The sequence below is a fragment of the Eretmochelys imbricata genome, chromosome 1 (genome assembly GCF_965152235.1).
Source record: "Eretmochelys imbricata isolate rEreImb1 chromosome 1, rEreImb1.hap1, whole genome shotgun sequence".
Lineage (NCBI taxonomy): Eukaryota > Metazoa > Chordata > Testudines > Cheloniidae > Eretmochelys > Eretmochelys imbricata.
In genome coordinates this window covers 345048994-345065193 of record NC_135572.1, presented here as the reverse complement: position 1 = coordinate 345065193, position 16200 = coordinate 345048994, and the positions used below count along the sequence as shown (strand labels likewise).

At 40.4% G+C, this 16200-nt stretch overlaps 1 protein-coding gene across 4 annotated transcripts in view; it reads right to left on the bottom strand.

Moving 5' to 3' along the window:
* Window positions 1–15949, bottom strand: part of BEND7 (BEN domain containing 7) — a 56822-nt gene extending 40873 nt beyond the window's left edge. The window contains exons 1-3 of one of the 4 annotated variants that reach the window (XM_077836420.1): window positions 15338–15949; window positions 11527–11610; window positions 4316–4615 (exon numbers count right to left, since the gene is read on the bottom strand). In XM_077836420.1, coding sequence (XP_077692546.1) covers window positions 4316–4615; window positions 11527–11610; window positions 15338–15398 — 445 coding nt within the window. In that variant the 5' untranslated portion in view covers window positions 15399–15949. The remainder of the gene's footprint in view (window positions 1–4315; window positions 4616–11526; window positions 11611–15337) is intronic. The other 3 variants (XM_077836410.1, XM_077836437.1, XM_077836428.1) reach the window with 3 other exon arrangements.
* Window positions 15950–16200: the final 251 nt, after the last annotated feature.

Genomic DNA, 16200 nt, shown 5'->3' with positions numbered 1-16200 from the left:
AGGAGCCAACTGTGCACTCACAAGCAATTTAATAACTGCGGTGGCTGTATACTGACATAAGTTAGGTCGATATAATTTTGTGATGTAGACATGGCCTTAAGGTTCTTTAAAGGGAGGAATGGGACTTTGTCTTCCCAATTGTTCACAAAATGCTCAGGACAGTATTAGAGCTACACAAACACCACATGAGGAAGATTTTTATTTTTAGTCTTGTGGCAGATCGCTCCGGGTATGCCTACACTTAAATAGCTAGAGTGGCACACAGCAACCTTAGTGCTTCAGGGCTTGTCTACACCTGAAATGCTATAGCAGCACAGCTGAACCGCTGCAGCTGAGCTTCTGTGTAGACACTGCCTATACCAAAAGGAGGGGATCCCTGTCAGCGTAGGTAATCCACCTCCCTGAGAGGCAGTAGCTAGGCAGATGGAAGAATTCTTCTGTCAACCTAGAATGGTTTACATGGGGGCTAGGTTGATGTAGCTATGTCTCTCAGGGGTGTCCATTTTTCTCATCCCTGAGACATACCTACGCCTACATAAGTTCCCAGTGCAGACCAGCCCTCCAAGTCCCTGAAGAGACTTCCACCAACACCCAATCAAACGACAAAACTTTTGTCATTCACAGGTACTTAAAAAAGCTCCCCCCCCCCCCCCCCCAAGACAAAAGTTTTGCCACGACAAGAGGCAGTGTAAACAGCTCGTTGTCGTTGTCGGCAGGAGTGCTCTCCTGTTGAGAACACGAACCCCACTCAGAGGGGGTGGAATTATTTTGTCTGCAAAAGTGCCGACAAACAGCGTTTACACTGCCTGAGATTTAGCGACACAGCCATGTCGCTAGAAGCTGTGTAGTGTGGACAAAGCCTTAAGGTCAGTAGAAAATTAGGTTCAAGGCAGCTTCCAAATGTGTACGCGCTTGGTATAAAAATTCAGCAACACCACCACCACTCCCTGTCGCCTCTAGTAAGGTAAATAGCTATACTAGGTGTCCAAAAAAAGTGAGTCAGTTATATGATCAACAATAACAAAAAAAATCCCAGTCACCCCACATCTGGGCTTCTCGAGGTCAACCTATCTACTCTATCTTCTTTGAACAATAAGCTCCTTGGGACAGGCCCAGTCTTACTTTCTCGCTTGTATGGCATCCAGCATATTGCAGGGGCTTAGCAAATAAAAAATATTTGAAAGTAGATATTTTCAGATTTTGCATATTTGTCTCTAGAACATAGATACTTTGACTAAACAAATACTGCCAGTAAATACCTGTTCTTCTTTCCTGGTACAAATGTAATACATTCCTAATGAAGGTACAGAGGCCTTGACTGAAAACCAAAGGGTCTGTTTTCCCATTGAGGCATGTGGGATTTACATTATAATTCCCATTAGCATTGATAGAAATTACCCATGTAAATCTACCATATGTATTGTAAATGGGAAGAGAGACCACCAGTATTTCAAATCAAAGCAGACTTTTGCCAACTTCATAAATATTCATGAAGAGTTTTTATTTTTCTTCCATCATCTCTCTTCCATCAGTTACAATAGTGGAGTAAGAAACATCTTGTAGAATGGTCTCAATCATTGTTCCAAGCACTACCTTTATCATTTTTAGAGGACAAAAGCAACTCTTTTTTACTGGTTATAAATCAATTTTTAATTTTAAAAAGAGAGCAGACTTTTTATTTTTATGGAGGAGTCTTTAAAGACCCATCTCCCTCCATTCTGCAGGCAAGCCAGCATGCGAATTTGATGACTTATTTGAATTTGATGACTGACTTATATGACAGAAGAGACACAAATACATTGCTTGGTGGTTCTCTCTGCATAATCAGCAAGTACCCCAGAATGGTTCTCTACAAATGGATCCGCTGAGAGTAAATCATGTTGGTGTAACAACATTACCACATTAACATATTTATTCTTGAAAAGCACTTAGTACAATTCATCAAAAACAATCTGAGTGTAACCAAAAAGCAATTAAGATGGCATATTGCTGCCAGATCCTCTAAAGAATCAGAGAAATAAAATAAAAAAAAAATCTAAAAAAATAATTTTGGCCCAAATTCTATAAATACTTCACTTACATGCATGAGCGTTTGCAGGATTGGAATGTTAACCCAGATCCCTGTGCCAGACAGACCTCCACTAAAATCGGTGGGCATTAAATGAGCAAAGGAATCTGCCCATCCTGGTCAGCTTGTAGGATTAGTGCCTTAAGGCCTGACCTAATCAAAGCACCCACTGCCTTCAGTGGTGCAGGATCAGGCCCTTGCTTTGTAATTATGCTTGTTATTTCTTTCCTTTGGTTACAATAATCCCTGCTCCCCCTTCATCTTCTTCTTCCACTCGTCTCTGTTGTCTTCTACACTTGGAACTCCCACCCTATCCCCTTGAGCAGGGCACTCATCCTCCATTCATTCAAATCTCTCCTTAATAAACAAAACCCTGTGAGGCCCATAAACCCAAAAACAGACTAACACGGCTGATACATAAACCCTGCTGATACAGACTAACACAGCTGCTACTCTGAAACCTAAATTACTGTAGCTCTAAAATATACTGTCACACTAAAACAAAAATCCACAAAACCTGAGTTACTGTAACACCATCCTCTGGATTTCCCAATATATGTTTCAGAGTGGCAGCCGTGTTAGTCTGTATCCACAAAAAGGAGTACTTGTGGCACCTTAGAGACTAACAAATTTATTTGAACATAAGCTTTCGTGATCTACAGCTTCAATCTCTCTGGTCACTCGATTACAGACCTAAAAGTCGCAATTCTGCAACAAAAAGAACTTCAAAAACAGACTCCAACGAGAGACTGCTGAATTGGAATGAATTTGCAAACTGGACACCATTAAATTAGGCTTGAATAAAGACTGGAAGTGGATGTGTCATTACACAAAGTAAAACTATTTCCCCATGTTTATTTCCCCCCTCCCCCCCCTCACTGTTCCTCATACGTTCTTGTCAACTGCTGGAAATGGCCCACCTTGATTATCACTACAAAAGGTGTGCAGTTTTTTTTTCCCCCCTCTCCTGCTGGTAATAGTTCACCTTACCTGATCACTCTCTTTACAGTGTGTACGGTAACACCCACTGTTTCATGTTCTCTGTGTATATAAAATCTCCCCACTGTATTTTCCACTGCATGCATCCGATGAAGTGAGCTGTAGCTCACGAAAGCTTATGCTCAAATACATTTGTTAGTCTCTAAGGTGCCACAAGTCCTCCTTTTCTTTTTGCCAATACATGTGAGACCAATCATTGTTTATACAGGGATATAGTCAATCCAGGAGGACTGAAACCTAAGCTTCTGAGTACATGGATAGTACTTTCTCTTGTACAGCATAGGGAATAACAACAGTCATAATTTTTGCATCCGCTACAAATGATGAATACGTGTGTCCTTATAAGACACACAACAGATATCGTTCTATGCAATTATTAATATCTCTGGGGACAACTACAATTTAGTTGACAATGTTTTTGGATGGAAGCTCACAATTGCCATTTAAAATTTTGATAAACAAGATATCAGAATTGAGGCAGGTTTTATATTAGAAATTCGGAATTTAGGTTGAATGTCAGGGAAATTTCTTGGACAGAAAGAAAGATCTAGCAGATTACGGAAGAATCTCCCAAGGGAGTAGAGAAAGCTCATTTGTGACATTTACAGCACTAAGAAAAAATACATTTAAAAGCACTGGAACATCCACCTCAGAGAACAAGCCTACATTGGAAGCGGGATGGACAACATGCTCCAGATTCCAGCACAATTTATCCCTAACGGTCCCATAAGAACAAAAGCCTACATGTGCATGTGCCCTGTGTTGAAAAAATTGGCATTTTAGATCATGGCTACAATGGTATTTCATATCTGGAGGTAAAAAGTAATTTAAGACCGATTCTGCCACCCCTACTCACACAGAGTTGGATTTTGCTCCACAAGCAGTCCTCTGATCTCTTTGTGCTACTGACTTCATTGTGCTACTCAGTGTGAGTATGAGTGACAGAATCTGGCCCTTACGGAGCTACGAATTCAGTAACAATGGTTTTAATAAGTACAGAAATAAAGTTTATAGAATAAAATATTAATATTATGCCCTACCACTAGGAATCCACTTTAAAACTTAAGACCTATGGGAGCAGCATGCACCAGGTCCACAACCACAGTCTTTCAAAGTGATAACTGTATTTAATGTTGTTAATTATGAAGTATCATTTATAATTTATTTATACATACTATAATTATCGGAACATAGGTAGATATTTAGTATAGTAAAAATGGTATTTGGAATATCTAATCTAGATCATACCATTGGATCCTACAGTTCTTGTTTCATTTTGGAAGCTTTTAGACCGAGTCCCATATTGCCCTGAAAAATGGCTAGTTTGAGGTGACACTTCATTCCATGCACCATTCTGAGAAGGATGGAGGCTCGCCTGGGAGTCTGCCAGGGCAGTCAGGCGCTGGGCCCATGCTATATCTAAATCCTGGGGTTCTTCCTTCAGTTTTTCTCCTTCTTTGCCAACTCGCTGATAGATTCTTCCAGTGCTGTCGTTCAGTAATCTTCTCATCCCTGTAATTTGTTTTTTAATTTCCCGGCTTTCATCTCCTAATGAAAACAGAGCCACAGTTATCAGTGTAAATTAGCAAAAATGGTAATGGATAGAGAGATTAGTGATTTAGGTGCCAATAAGAGTTTCTAGCTGCTGGACTACAAAGCAACAAATAAATAAAAATAAAAGACATACTCGAGTGGTAGTTATGTATTGTGCCATGCTTTAATACACAGCAGTATTAAAACAGTAGTTGGGATATCCATGGTTAAAAAACCCTCTCATCTTGGCTTTCCTAATACTGTTTTTAAAGCTCTTATATACCATCCCATGGTTTTTAAAGCTCTTACATATACCATACAATGGTATTTGGTTTGCTGTTTTCTGCTGAAGGAAACAACAATGGGTATAGCTGTTTCAAATACTTTTATGAGCCTAATCCTATTCAGACATTGACCTCAATGGGAGTTTCATCTGAGTTGAAGGGTGCAGGATCAGACTGTAAAGAGAGAAGCCAGATACCTATTAAGGGATAGACCCATCTCCCGTTGACATCAACAACATAGCTGCCATTGACTTTAATGGGAAGAGGATCAGTCCCCTGGTCCGCAGAATTTCATAATAATAATACATACATAGAAATAAATACATAGAAATAAATGAAAAAACAGCTAATATCTATACAACCTTATATAGCCAAACTTCTGGACGCCTTAAAATGCAGATTATATGAGAAAAAAGAAAATATGTACAAGAAAAATGTAACTGTTTCAAATAAATTCAGCACATTTAAATAATAACAATTACATACTTTAATGCTCTCAGCACCGCTTAAGTATTAATTTTATGTATGAAACTACTGATTGCACAATGAATATATATGTTTGGGGCAGATAGTAGCTATTTTGCTCATTAAAGTAGGCATTACATTTCATTAGTAATAAGGAAATATTCATAACTACTGAAATATGAAGCTTCTATTTTTTACTGGTAATAGGAAAAAAAATCAAACAGCATAAGCAAGAGGAATAATGAAGATCAAGGAACTGATCAAATCAATCCTCCTCTTAGAATACACTTAAGACGGTGCTACTTGGCATCATCTGTTCTTTAGAAAAGATTTCAATTTCCATTCTTACATACCACCCCCAAACTAAAACATTTTCAGGAAAAATAGCTGTACAAAACAGATTTTGAGAAAAAAATGTGTAATGGCTCCACTTTAGCAAGGTCCTTAAACACATGCACAACTTCAGGAATGTAAATAGCCAGTCTCATCAACTTCAATGAGACTATCTATGAAAATTCGGCTGTTGTGATGCCTAAAATAACTTGATAACAGTTAGACAGTTGAGAACACAGCACATCATGTTGACCAACATGGTCTCATTGTTTCCTTGTACTCCCCCATCTGTATGTCTGTATCCATTTGCTGTCTCTTGTCTTATAGACTGAAAGATCTTTGGGGGTAGGGACTGTCTTTTTGTTGTTTCTACACAACATATTCTGGGGCGAATTCTGCGCCACTGCACAGTGCAGAATTTTGCAGAAATTAACGTTGTGCATGCAGAATTTCCTTTCCCCCACAGAAATGGGATGCAGTGCTGCTAGCCGCTACTAGAGGCTACTGGACTCGACAGAGCCCAGCTTGCACATAGAAGACACTGCTGGGGGGAGGGAGAGGGAGCTAGAGGGTTCCTAGCAGCTGTAGTTTCCAGCGTATCCTGAAGGAAGGAGAGGGTGGCATGCAGGAAACTCTGTGCAAGCCTGGGACTGAGCATCAGGCTGTTTCTCCCTCTTGGATCCGGGGCTCTGTGGAGGGGAGGGGGACGGGTGTCTGGGTAAGGGGGGCGCCGGAGCTGGGCTCTGGGGAGGAGGGGGTTCGGGTGTATTGGCTGGCAGGGGGGGGCCTAGCAACAGGTGGGCTCTGGAAGGGAGGGGTTGTGGGTGTCTGGCCCCCTGGGTGGGCTTGGAGGGACAGATGGGAACATGGCAGAGAAACAGGAACTGGGTTGTCACAGGGGTTTCTTTAACTCTCTACTCCCGGGGGAATTTTTGTGTGTGTCTGTATTGTTGATAGGTATTCTGAAATAAATTACCAAAATAATTGACACTGGCACGATTATGTAGTGTTATTTTGACAAATAAAATGTGCAGAATTTTAAAATATTGTGTGCAGAACTTTTAAATTTTTGGTGCAGAAACTTTAATTTTTTGGCACAGATTGCCCCCAGAAGTAACAACACTCAGCGCAGTGGGGTCCTGCTCCATGACTGGGGCTCCTGGGTGACACAACAATACAAATAATAGCAGCTGTGCGCTTCGGTACCTTGCTGAACTGGAGCCTATTTTTTTTTTTAAACTAATACACACTATGGGTCTGTAATTGTGCATCCTGCAACCCCAGTGTGCCCATGGGGCCAGCTATGTTGAAGGAGAGCTCTGGTCTTGAGTGGGGAATAAACATGGGAGGACAGCTGCAAAATCTATCTCCAGAGAATCAATGCATCTCCCATCTGACCTGGCTTCAACATTGCTATGGCTGGCTCTGCTCCACTGCAGAGCTGTGAGTAAAAGTGGCAAAATCTAGCCCTATTTTAATATATCACAAGCATTTTTCAAGAGAAATGCTCATAACCAAGGTGTATGACAAAATATACTTATTATTTCTAGTTCAACTATAACTCTTTTATGCCAAAGTGTAACTAATTTGTAATTTTCAAGTGGCCTAACTTCAAGCTGTCTTAATAAAGTTCAGATACTACTTATTCTGAGGAACGGATGTGCTCTCTTTAAAATAATGTTGAACTGTGTCTTTAATGAGTGAGAATTTGTGTACAGAATTTACAATACTGCTTTGAGAATCATCAAAATACTTCAAATTAAAACAGGTACAAACTGAATTCTCCCACTGACAAATGCATATGTGCTTCCAGGTGCTAAATATTTAACTGTATTAAGTAACAACAGTGTATTTATAGCAACTTGGATTAATGAAACACCACTGGTAATGTTGTAACGTAATGCCTAAACCCCTACTTCACCAGTATGTTTTCACTATTTTTCTTTATTGTTATACTTTACCTGTATGTAGTATGTTATCTAAATGCAGGTCACTGTGTACTTTTCATATAGATTAATTTCATGGGCTGTCTTTATCACAGTGTTACATAGAACTATGTAATTTTGATACCCCACATTGTGAAAAAAAATTATATGACTATACTGTAGTAGCTAAGAAATGGTATGTTATCATGAAATGAAAATCTCTACTGAGATTACACGTTCATCCTTTGCTTTGGCATTTCCTGACAAAGTGCATAAATTAAACAAATAAACTTAATGTTCTCTTAGCACAGCTTTTTAAATTTAACTTCCCATTTTTTATTTTAAATAAAAAGTAGGAAATATTTTAAAAATATAGTCAGTTTTACCTTTTACTTTACACAGCTTCAAAGTTTTGCTGAATTACAAATAATTGCAAGACAGCATTCAAGTTCTTCCCTTCAGAACATCACCAGAATGCTGCCTTCCTGGACAAAGGCCAGCAAAACTCAGCTGCCGTATTTGAAGAATTTACACGGACCAATTCAAAGCACTTCAGGGGACCAGGGGGTTTAAAGCACACAACTACACACACGCGCAGTGCATCCTCTCTTACATTCATCGGTAATGAACCAGCCAAAACTCTCATACTCAGGCTATATGATTTACAAACACTTGGTCAAAAGAAAGTGAATTTCTCCTTGCACAAAAACATGCAACCCTCCTCTGCAAGGACTATTTCCATACCAAAACATAACTTTCAAACTCCAGCTGTTTCTGCTGTAATCCTCTTCAGACATCACCAAATTAGGGTTTTGAAGTACAGGCAATTATGAAGGCCAGTAAGTAGAAAAAGTGGGAATAGGACTGCCAACCTCATGCCTCCCTGATCTGTGCACATTTCCCTAGATTAAGGAAGTATTTTGGCTGAGAAAGCAGAGGCAGGAGGGGGACCCTTTTTATCACATCATAGGTTTTCCAAAATAACTGAAAAGTTGTCCTGGCTGTTTTGTAGCTATCTTGAATTAGCCATTTCACTTTATAGCTAAATTATGCACATCTGGTATAACAACATTCCTTCCTTGTACTCTTTGGCCCCAGTCCTGCAAGGACATGGGCCAACCCCTCAGCCCAGGTGGAACCCCAGTGAATTTAACAAAGGTCCACATGGGTGCAGACATGCAGCTCAGCAGAGCAATTTAAAGGATCAGGTTCTTAGGGTCAGATCCTCCATCAGTGGGAGTTTTGCTATTGACTTCAACAGGAGCAGCAGTTAGCCCTGGATGAGCTTAGCAAAGGGGGAAAAAAGCACCCTTTACTGTGTGTGCTTCGTGTAAGATTTCCAAAAGATTATAATCAGTCAGATCAAAAACATTTTCCTCTGGAGCAGGGCTACTGTACTTTCATGCTACATTACAATGAATTTTTTAAAATGAAAAAGTGTACTTCAAATCCACCCCCCACTAGGAATGCTAGGAACAATTAAGACAAGGATAGATAATAAGACAGCAAATATAATATTTCCTCTATATAAATCCATGGTACATCCACACCTTGAATACTGCGTGAAGATGTGGTCGCCTCATCTCAAAAAAAGATATATTGGAATTGGAAAAGGTTCAGAAAAGGGCAACAAAAATGATTAGGGGTATGGAACAGCTTCCGTATGAAGAGAGATTAATAAGACTGGGACTTTCATCTTAGAAAAGAGATGACTAAGGAGGAATATGATTGAGGTCTATAAAATCATGACTGGTGTGGAGAAAGTAAATAAGGACATGTTATTATAGCACAAGAACTAGGGGGTCACCGAATGAAATAAATAGACAGCAGGTTTAAAACAAACAAAAGGAAGTATTTTTTCCCACACACCGCACATTCAGTCTATGGAACTCTTTGCCAGAGGATGTTGTGAAGGCCAAGACGATAACAGTTCAAAAAAGAACTAGGTAAATTCATAGGGGATAGGTCCATCAATGGCCATTAGCCAGGATGGGCAGCGATGGTGTCCCTAGCCTCTGTTTGCCACAAGCTGGGAACTGGTGTCAGGGAATGGATGACTTGATGATTACCTGTTCTGTTCACTCCCTCTGGGGCACCTGGCATTGGCCACTGTCAGAAGACAGGATACTGGGCTAGGTGGACCTCTGGTCTGACCCAGTATGGTCATTCTTATGTTCTTATTTGAAAACAGAGCTAGATAAAAGAAACCCTTTTTCAAGTTTAACTATACAGTAATAGCTGCTGACAAACAATCATACTTGGATATAATTCTATTAAAACTAATAAATAACTTCATAGACTTATGTAAAGTCAACTTTTTCTGTATGAATAAATTGTGGAAGATATTATTCCTGGAACAGAATATATTCTTGGAATTACTGAGTAATTTATGCACTGTTCCACCGTTCCAAGTACACATTATTTATTTTATCATGACAAAATAAAGTTATTAATCTGCTGACTTCCATTTTAACAATGTGAAATGCTGTAAAATGCACAGGCACCTGCATTACAGTACATTTCAGTTCCACTTTATATCAGCCATAAACATCTCTGTTTTGGACACCTCTTCAAAACAAATGCACACAGCATACTGTATGTGGCATTCGATTTTATGAAACTATAAAAGTTCTTCACTGTTAATTACACAGACAAATGTCTCATCACACATTTGGCTACCAGGATAATAATTAGTTTTCCACATTAACCTTTCAAACTAGAGCATGAATTTCAAGTCAAAAGCACTGTAAAAAAACTCGGATAGGAGGTACCTTACATTATACTTTAACATTTTTGTGAAGATAATAAAATACAAAGACTGAAGAAAGGAAATTATGTATGCAATCAACTTTTTAAAAGCCATTGTGTCTATATGTAACAGTACTGTCTGCATGATACAGTAGTACAATCCTCTCAAGGACTTGCGTGCTCATCTCTGAGCTAACATTTTTGTGCTAAAACAGACATGCTGTCAGTATCTGCCAGACAGTTATGGGGCTTTACTGATTCAAACATCAGACCCAGAGCCTGAGCCTGACAACCTTCACTTATATGAATTTAATGGGACTATTCATGATCAGAGATATTGGATTTGCTTTCAAATCCACCTCTCATTGATGTCAACTGAAAGACTCATATTGACTTCACTGGGAGGTGGATCAGGCCTTTAATGAGGTGATGTCTTGAGTATCTTCAAGTCCTGCTGAAGTCCATTGGTTAAGACACTTAGCTCTTTGCTGCAGAGGCTCAGAACCTCTCAAGATCAGGCTCTAGATAAGACAGGAGTGGAAATGTAAAAGGAAGAGTACACAGCCACAAAAATGATGAGCAGTTCAGTGATAACCAGTTCTATCAAGCTGTAGTTAAGGAAGACTATATATTACATCTCTGTTTTCTTTACACATTTTTGACTGTTGATTTAATTCAATTTTGTGATGGCAGTGTTAGCAGCCAGGCTACAGAGGTGAAAGGACATTACATTAAGACATTACATTAATCCTCTGTCCCACCCACAGCAGAAGCAACACCAAACAAATAGCAGCTTCCTGGAAATTGAATTTCTGTTATCCAGATGTCAAAGATGTAATACCCCAATCACACAAACTATTGCCAGTGAAGCATGCCAGTGAATATGCAATATAAATGGGGTGAACAGAGAGCTGCAAAACTGCCCAGTCAGCATCTGGCCCTGAGAGTGAATGATAATTAGCACTCTGTGTAGACTCTAATAAACATTTATGTCTGAAACTACAACTTTTAGCAATGTTAATAAAGGATATATTGGCAATCTGTAAAATAAAAACGTCTTGAAGAGAATGTCCATATTAAACAATGGCATACAACTCCTGTCTTTACACTGCCCCCTAATTGAAAATGGCTACGCTGTGTTGCTCGTAAATTAATCGACACAAGAACATACCTAAAAAAACCGACTGTGTTTCTTTGGTCTCCCCATTAACATCATTGCTGTAGTCAGAGATCTTATATACCTCATGATGATAATCTGGAATGAAAAAGTATAAAAAAAATTAGAACTCAAGTGATCTGGAAAAAATGAACACTGAACACATTGCTACAGCTTTATTACATCATTTATCAATATATCTGCAGTTTATTCCATGTACATCAAATTAACCACAGAAAATGTGCTCTGTATCAGCACTCCCTAAAAAACTTTGCTCAAACTGAAGAGAACTGAAATATTTCACACATTTTAGGGACAAGCTACGCCTGGCTTATATTACTATGTTCATTTTCACAGTAAATTATTTCACCAGATGCCTATTATCTGGATTCTTGCCTTACAGATGGAAAGCAAATGTATAATGTAAATGAAAACTTTACCCTCTTATAGGCCAAGGGAAACTTTCACACTTTATCTCAAAACAAAATTAGTGATATACATTATGGGATAAATTTTTAGTTCTGTGGCCTGATCCTGTGCTGCTGATGTCATTTGGCCATTGAATTCCTATGGGACCAGATTTGGGCACTATATATGGATATTGACTCATGGCAATTGATTTCCACAGCTATCATAAAAACACTGATTTTCTATTTCAAATGAAATGCAACTTGGATAAACAGTCTGAGCTCTGACCACAAGTGTGCATTTAGTAAAAACAACTAAACTCTTTACATGCACACAAGAAGAGAGTAGCATTTACAACAGGGAATACTGGAGACAGCAAGCCAGGATTCTATTTCTAACTCTGCTACTGACAAACCTGACAGTGACCGTGACCTCATGACTGTATGACCTGCGAAAATCACTTTGGACTGAATAATAAGGTACTAAGTAGCTCTTGTGAGATGTTGTGCACACTCAGTTCCTACTGACTTTAATGAGACTTGAGCATACTCAGCACCTCACCAAGACTGGGTTCTTTAATTCCAGATGTCTCAGTTTCTCAGGTTTTTATAACATTCACTTGCTTCATAAAGGTGTTGTGAGACTTCCTTAATCAATGTGTGGGAAAGTGCTTTGAGATATTCAGAAAAATGGCACAACAGAAGCTAGGAGTATTATGTTCACTCTTTTTATGAGAAAGGCACCTGCCTCTCTGACAAAATAATCAGGTCCAGAATTCAAAGATCCCCTAACATACGAACTCTATTGTTACTTATTATTTGTAAAGAACTACTAGTGTGACTACCTCAAAAAAAAAAATAATAAAAAAAGACTCTCTCCTGCAGCAAACCAAAATCACACATAATACAGCAACATGACAGACAGAAGGGCTATAAGGGAAGGATGAGGACTATGAATGTAAGGAAGGAAAGGTGAAGAAGTGAGTGATGATAGGTAAGTCAGAAAAAATGGGGTTTAGTTTTGGTTTTTTTGGATGGGGGCAGGCAGATGGATGAAGGAGAATTAAGTTGCACAGCACATGGAACCACAGATAAAGTTCCAGGTACACAGGTGGGAAAAGCTAGAGTCTCTTTTGTGAGAATTATAAAAAAAAGAGGATTTACCAGAATCTGATACATTATTCATTTTTTCCTATATTTTTATACCTCCTGATGAAGATTGTCAAAATCTGGGCAAAAGTGTGTAATAGCGCTTAAGAACTATAGTGAGGGGCAGATTCATAATGCTCAGAGAAACAGACTGCATGCTATCTCTCTAAAATTTTCCCTATGTCTTCAGTTAGATATGGTACCCTTCACTGTTCCTTAACTGTTGTATGACAGGTTTCAGAGTAGCAAATAAATTTGTTGAATGACAGTTTCTGCATTTCACCTAGAGGTGGCTGCATTGGAGGTATACACAATTTTATGTACACAGTAGTCTGAATTAGTTCGTTATGATGATAAAGTGCTTTGAGATTTCTTGGGATGAGAGAGGCTACAGTATACAGTAAACATGACAATAGTTTACATAATATAAGTCAATATAACAGTGGGTGTCTCCCTTAGTCCTTTCTTCTGCCTGCGATGTCGTAGACCAGGGCCTATGAAATCCCTATCAATTTCCTCACAGTAAACACTAAACTATGACATTACTGAATGACTTAAGCAGGAAGCACCAGCTGAGTAGCAGAGACACCTATTTATACAAAATTATCTTGGTAATCAACTTGCATAGGAAATGGGGAAGGGGTGGAGGGGGGTACATGAAAGCTGAATCTTACTTTGTTAAAATACAATTTTTATCTTCTCCATTCTCCCAGAATCAAAATACAACTTTTTCAGAAATCGTGTTTAGTGTGGTTGTTCTCTTTAAATTTCTATAACCAGAGGGGTTCTTAGACAAACCAAAAATAGCTAAGAATTCACTAGTGAAAATTAGTTCTCTCTGAATTAAAGTTAAAAGTATTATTCAAAAAATTATTAATCTACATTACAAATGACATCTTAAGACTGAATGTTTGTAAAATATTAATTTACTTTTGACTATTTGTGTTATTCTTCACATCTTACAGTTTTCTCAACTTGGAAATATGAACAACTAATCAGTTTCATTTTCAGATCCTCATACTAGCACAATTCAGCAAGGCTTATATTATAAGCAATGCAAGAGAATATATAATTGTAAAAATAACCAAACCTGTTTCTTTTGGAACGTTAAACCCCAGATACATTTTTACTGGCAACATGTTTGGAACTGCTTGCTTTTACAAAACCTACAGTAATTTTTTTTGCCAATTTTGACCTGACAGTATTCCTTTAGATTAAAAAATGTTATGTGCAACGCTCAAGATTCTACTGCAATGGTAAAATGAAAATATTTAATTGTTCAATATTTCCTCAAAGTGAGGTTATTTTCATTGTTTAATTCCTTTGCTTCCCGTTTGTTTTCATCTAACGTTGACTGAAAAGGGATGCCTAAATATACTAAGTGCAGAACCGTCACATAAAAAAAAAAGTGTGACATTACACCAAAGAAGTCACTTGCCTTGAACTTAGCATGCAGGACACACACAGCATTCCATGGAGATATTTCAGCTCAATACTTTAAAACACGGAAGTCAAATCAATGAGAGTAAAAGATCTAATCAGCTGGAGTAGCAGTACATACCCCCACCAAAATAAAACGCTAAGGCTGCAAAGTCCACCTGTTAAAATGACCACCAGCGACTCTGTCTTATTTTTTAAAAGATCGAAATTGATCTGTCTGGTTTTTTTCCGACAAAAATCCAAGCATTTTCTTCACCATCCCTTTTAAAACATCCTCTTCTTTTCGTAAAGCAAACACACACCGAGCGAACAAGTTACATGCCAGGAATTCTTCCTTACCCATGCACAATTAATTAGCTGCGTTTATTTTATTTGAAAGGCAACCTCTATTAGGCTTTTCTTTGACATACGTGTATGTACGCAATCAACAGGAGGGGGAAAAAAAACAACCCAGAGGACTTGAATACCGAAAGGGTTCTCTGTTCCCCAAGTACCCATTATTTTGATAATTTCCTGACTCGCTTTTTTGTTTGTTTGTTTGTTTGTTTGACTGGGCTTACAAGGAAATTGCGATTCAACTTTATTTTGGATCGCATCTGCTTTGAAAACCATGCCCTCACTGGGGAGAGGGTTTTTAAAACAGATCCAAGGAGTTAAATAATAAATAGCAGAAGGCAGAAAGACGCTGAAGGAGACAGAGGGAAGGGAGAAGCCCACATTTCATAACACCCTGCTCTTCTCCTTTGAGACACGTTGAGCCGAAAGTCCCTTCGAGGGACAAATAAACAAAAAGTCACGCACCCAGCCGCCCCCCACCAGCGCCACTTTACCTTGGTTGATCAGTTTAAAGCTTTGGGATTTCCTGCTCCTCTTCCTCTCAGTAAACTCCATGGTGTGGGCAGAAGGGAGGAGGAGGAAGAAAGGAAGGAGAAAGGGGATGGCACAGAGCGAGTTGGAGGCTGAACAGCCACCCAGCCGCAGGACCAAGGTCCGTCCCTTTAATCAGCAAAAATAAACCGGGGCTGGGAGATTTCAGTTCCAACTGCGGGTCGGCGGCGAGCCGGGACAAGTTGGCTCTGGGCTCCCTCCTTGCCCCGCGGATCCAACCCCAAACTTTGCGGGGGGCTGCTCGCCCGGCGCGGGGGAAGCCCTCGCTGTGTGCGGGGAGCCGGCCGGGCCGCCTCCGGGAAGCCGCCGCCGCCGCCGAGGGAAGCGCTCCGCGGCTGGCGTGTGTCGCTACCTCAGCGGCGCCTGGGACCCCCGCTGCCACCTGCTGGGGGAAGCCTGCGCGCACCACAGCGCGCCCCGTGGTGGCTGAGGGAGCCTGGCCCGCAGGCCGCCACCCCGAGGCCGGCCCGCAGCCCCACGCCACGCCGAGGCGGCGGCGGCGGCGGCGGGCCCCAAGGGAGCGGGGGGCAGTGGTTTCAGCCTCATGCTAGTGAAGGGAGAGGGCGGCGAGGTGATTCTGCGCCTCCCCCTCCCCTGCCGGCCCGGGAATGGGGGGCGGTTGGTCTCGGGGGCGGGGGGGGGGGGAACGGATCGGGGTCTGGTTGTCGGAGGGGGAGGGGAACGCAGGGGCGGCGCCATTTTGTGCCCCGGTCTCCGGTGCAGTTCCCCTCACGCGCACGGGGCTGGCTCCCGCTACTGCCTCCTAGAGCCGCGGGCTGCGCCCCGAGGGAGGCAGGGGCGGGGG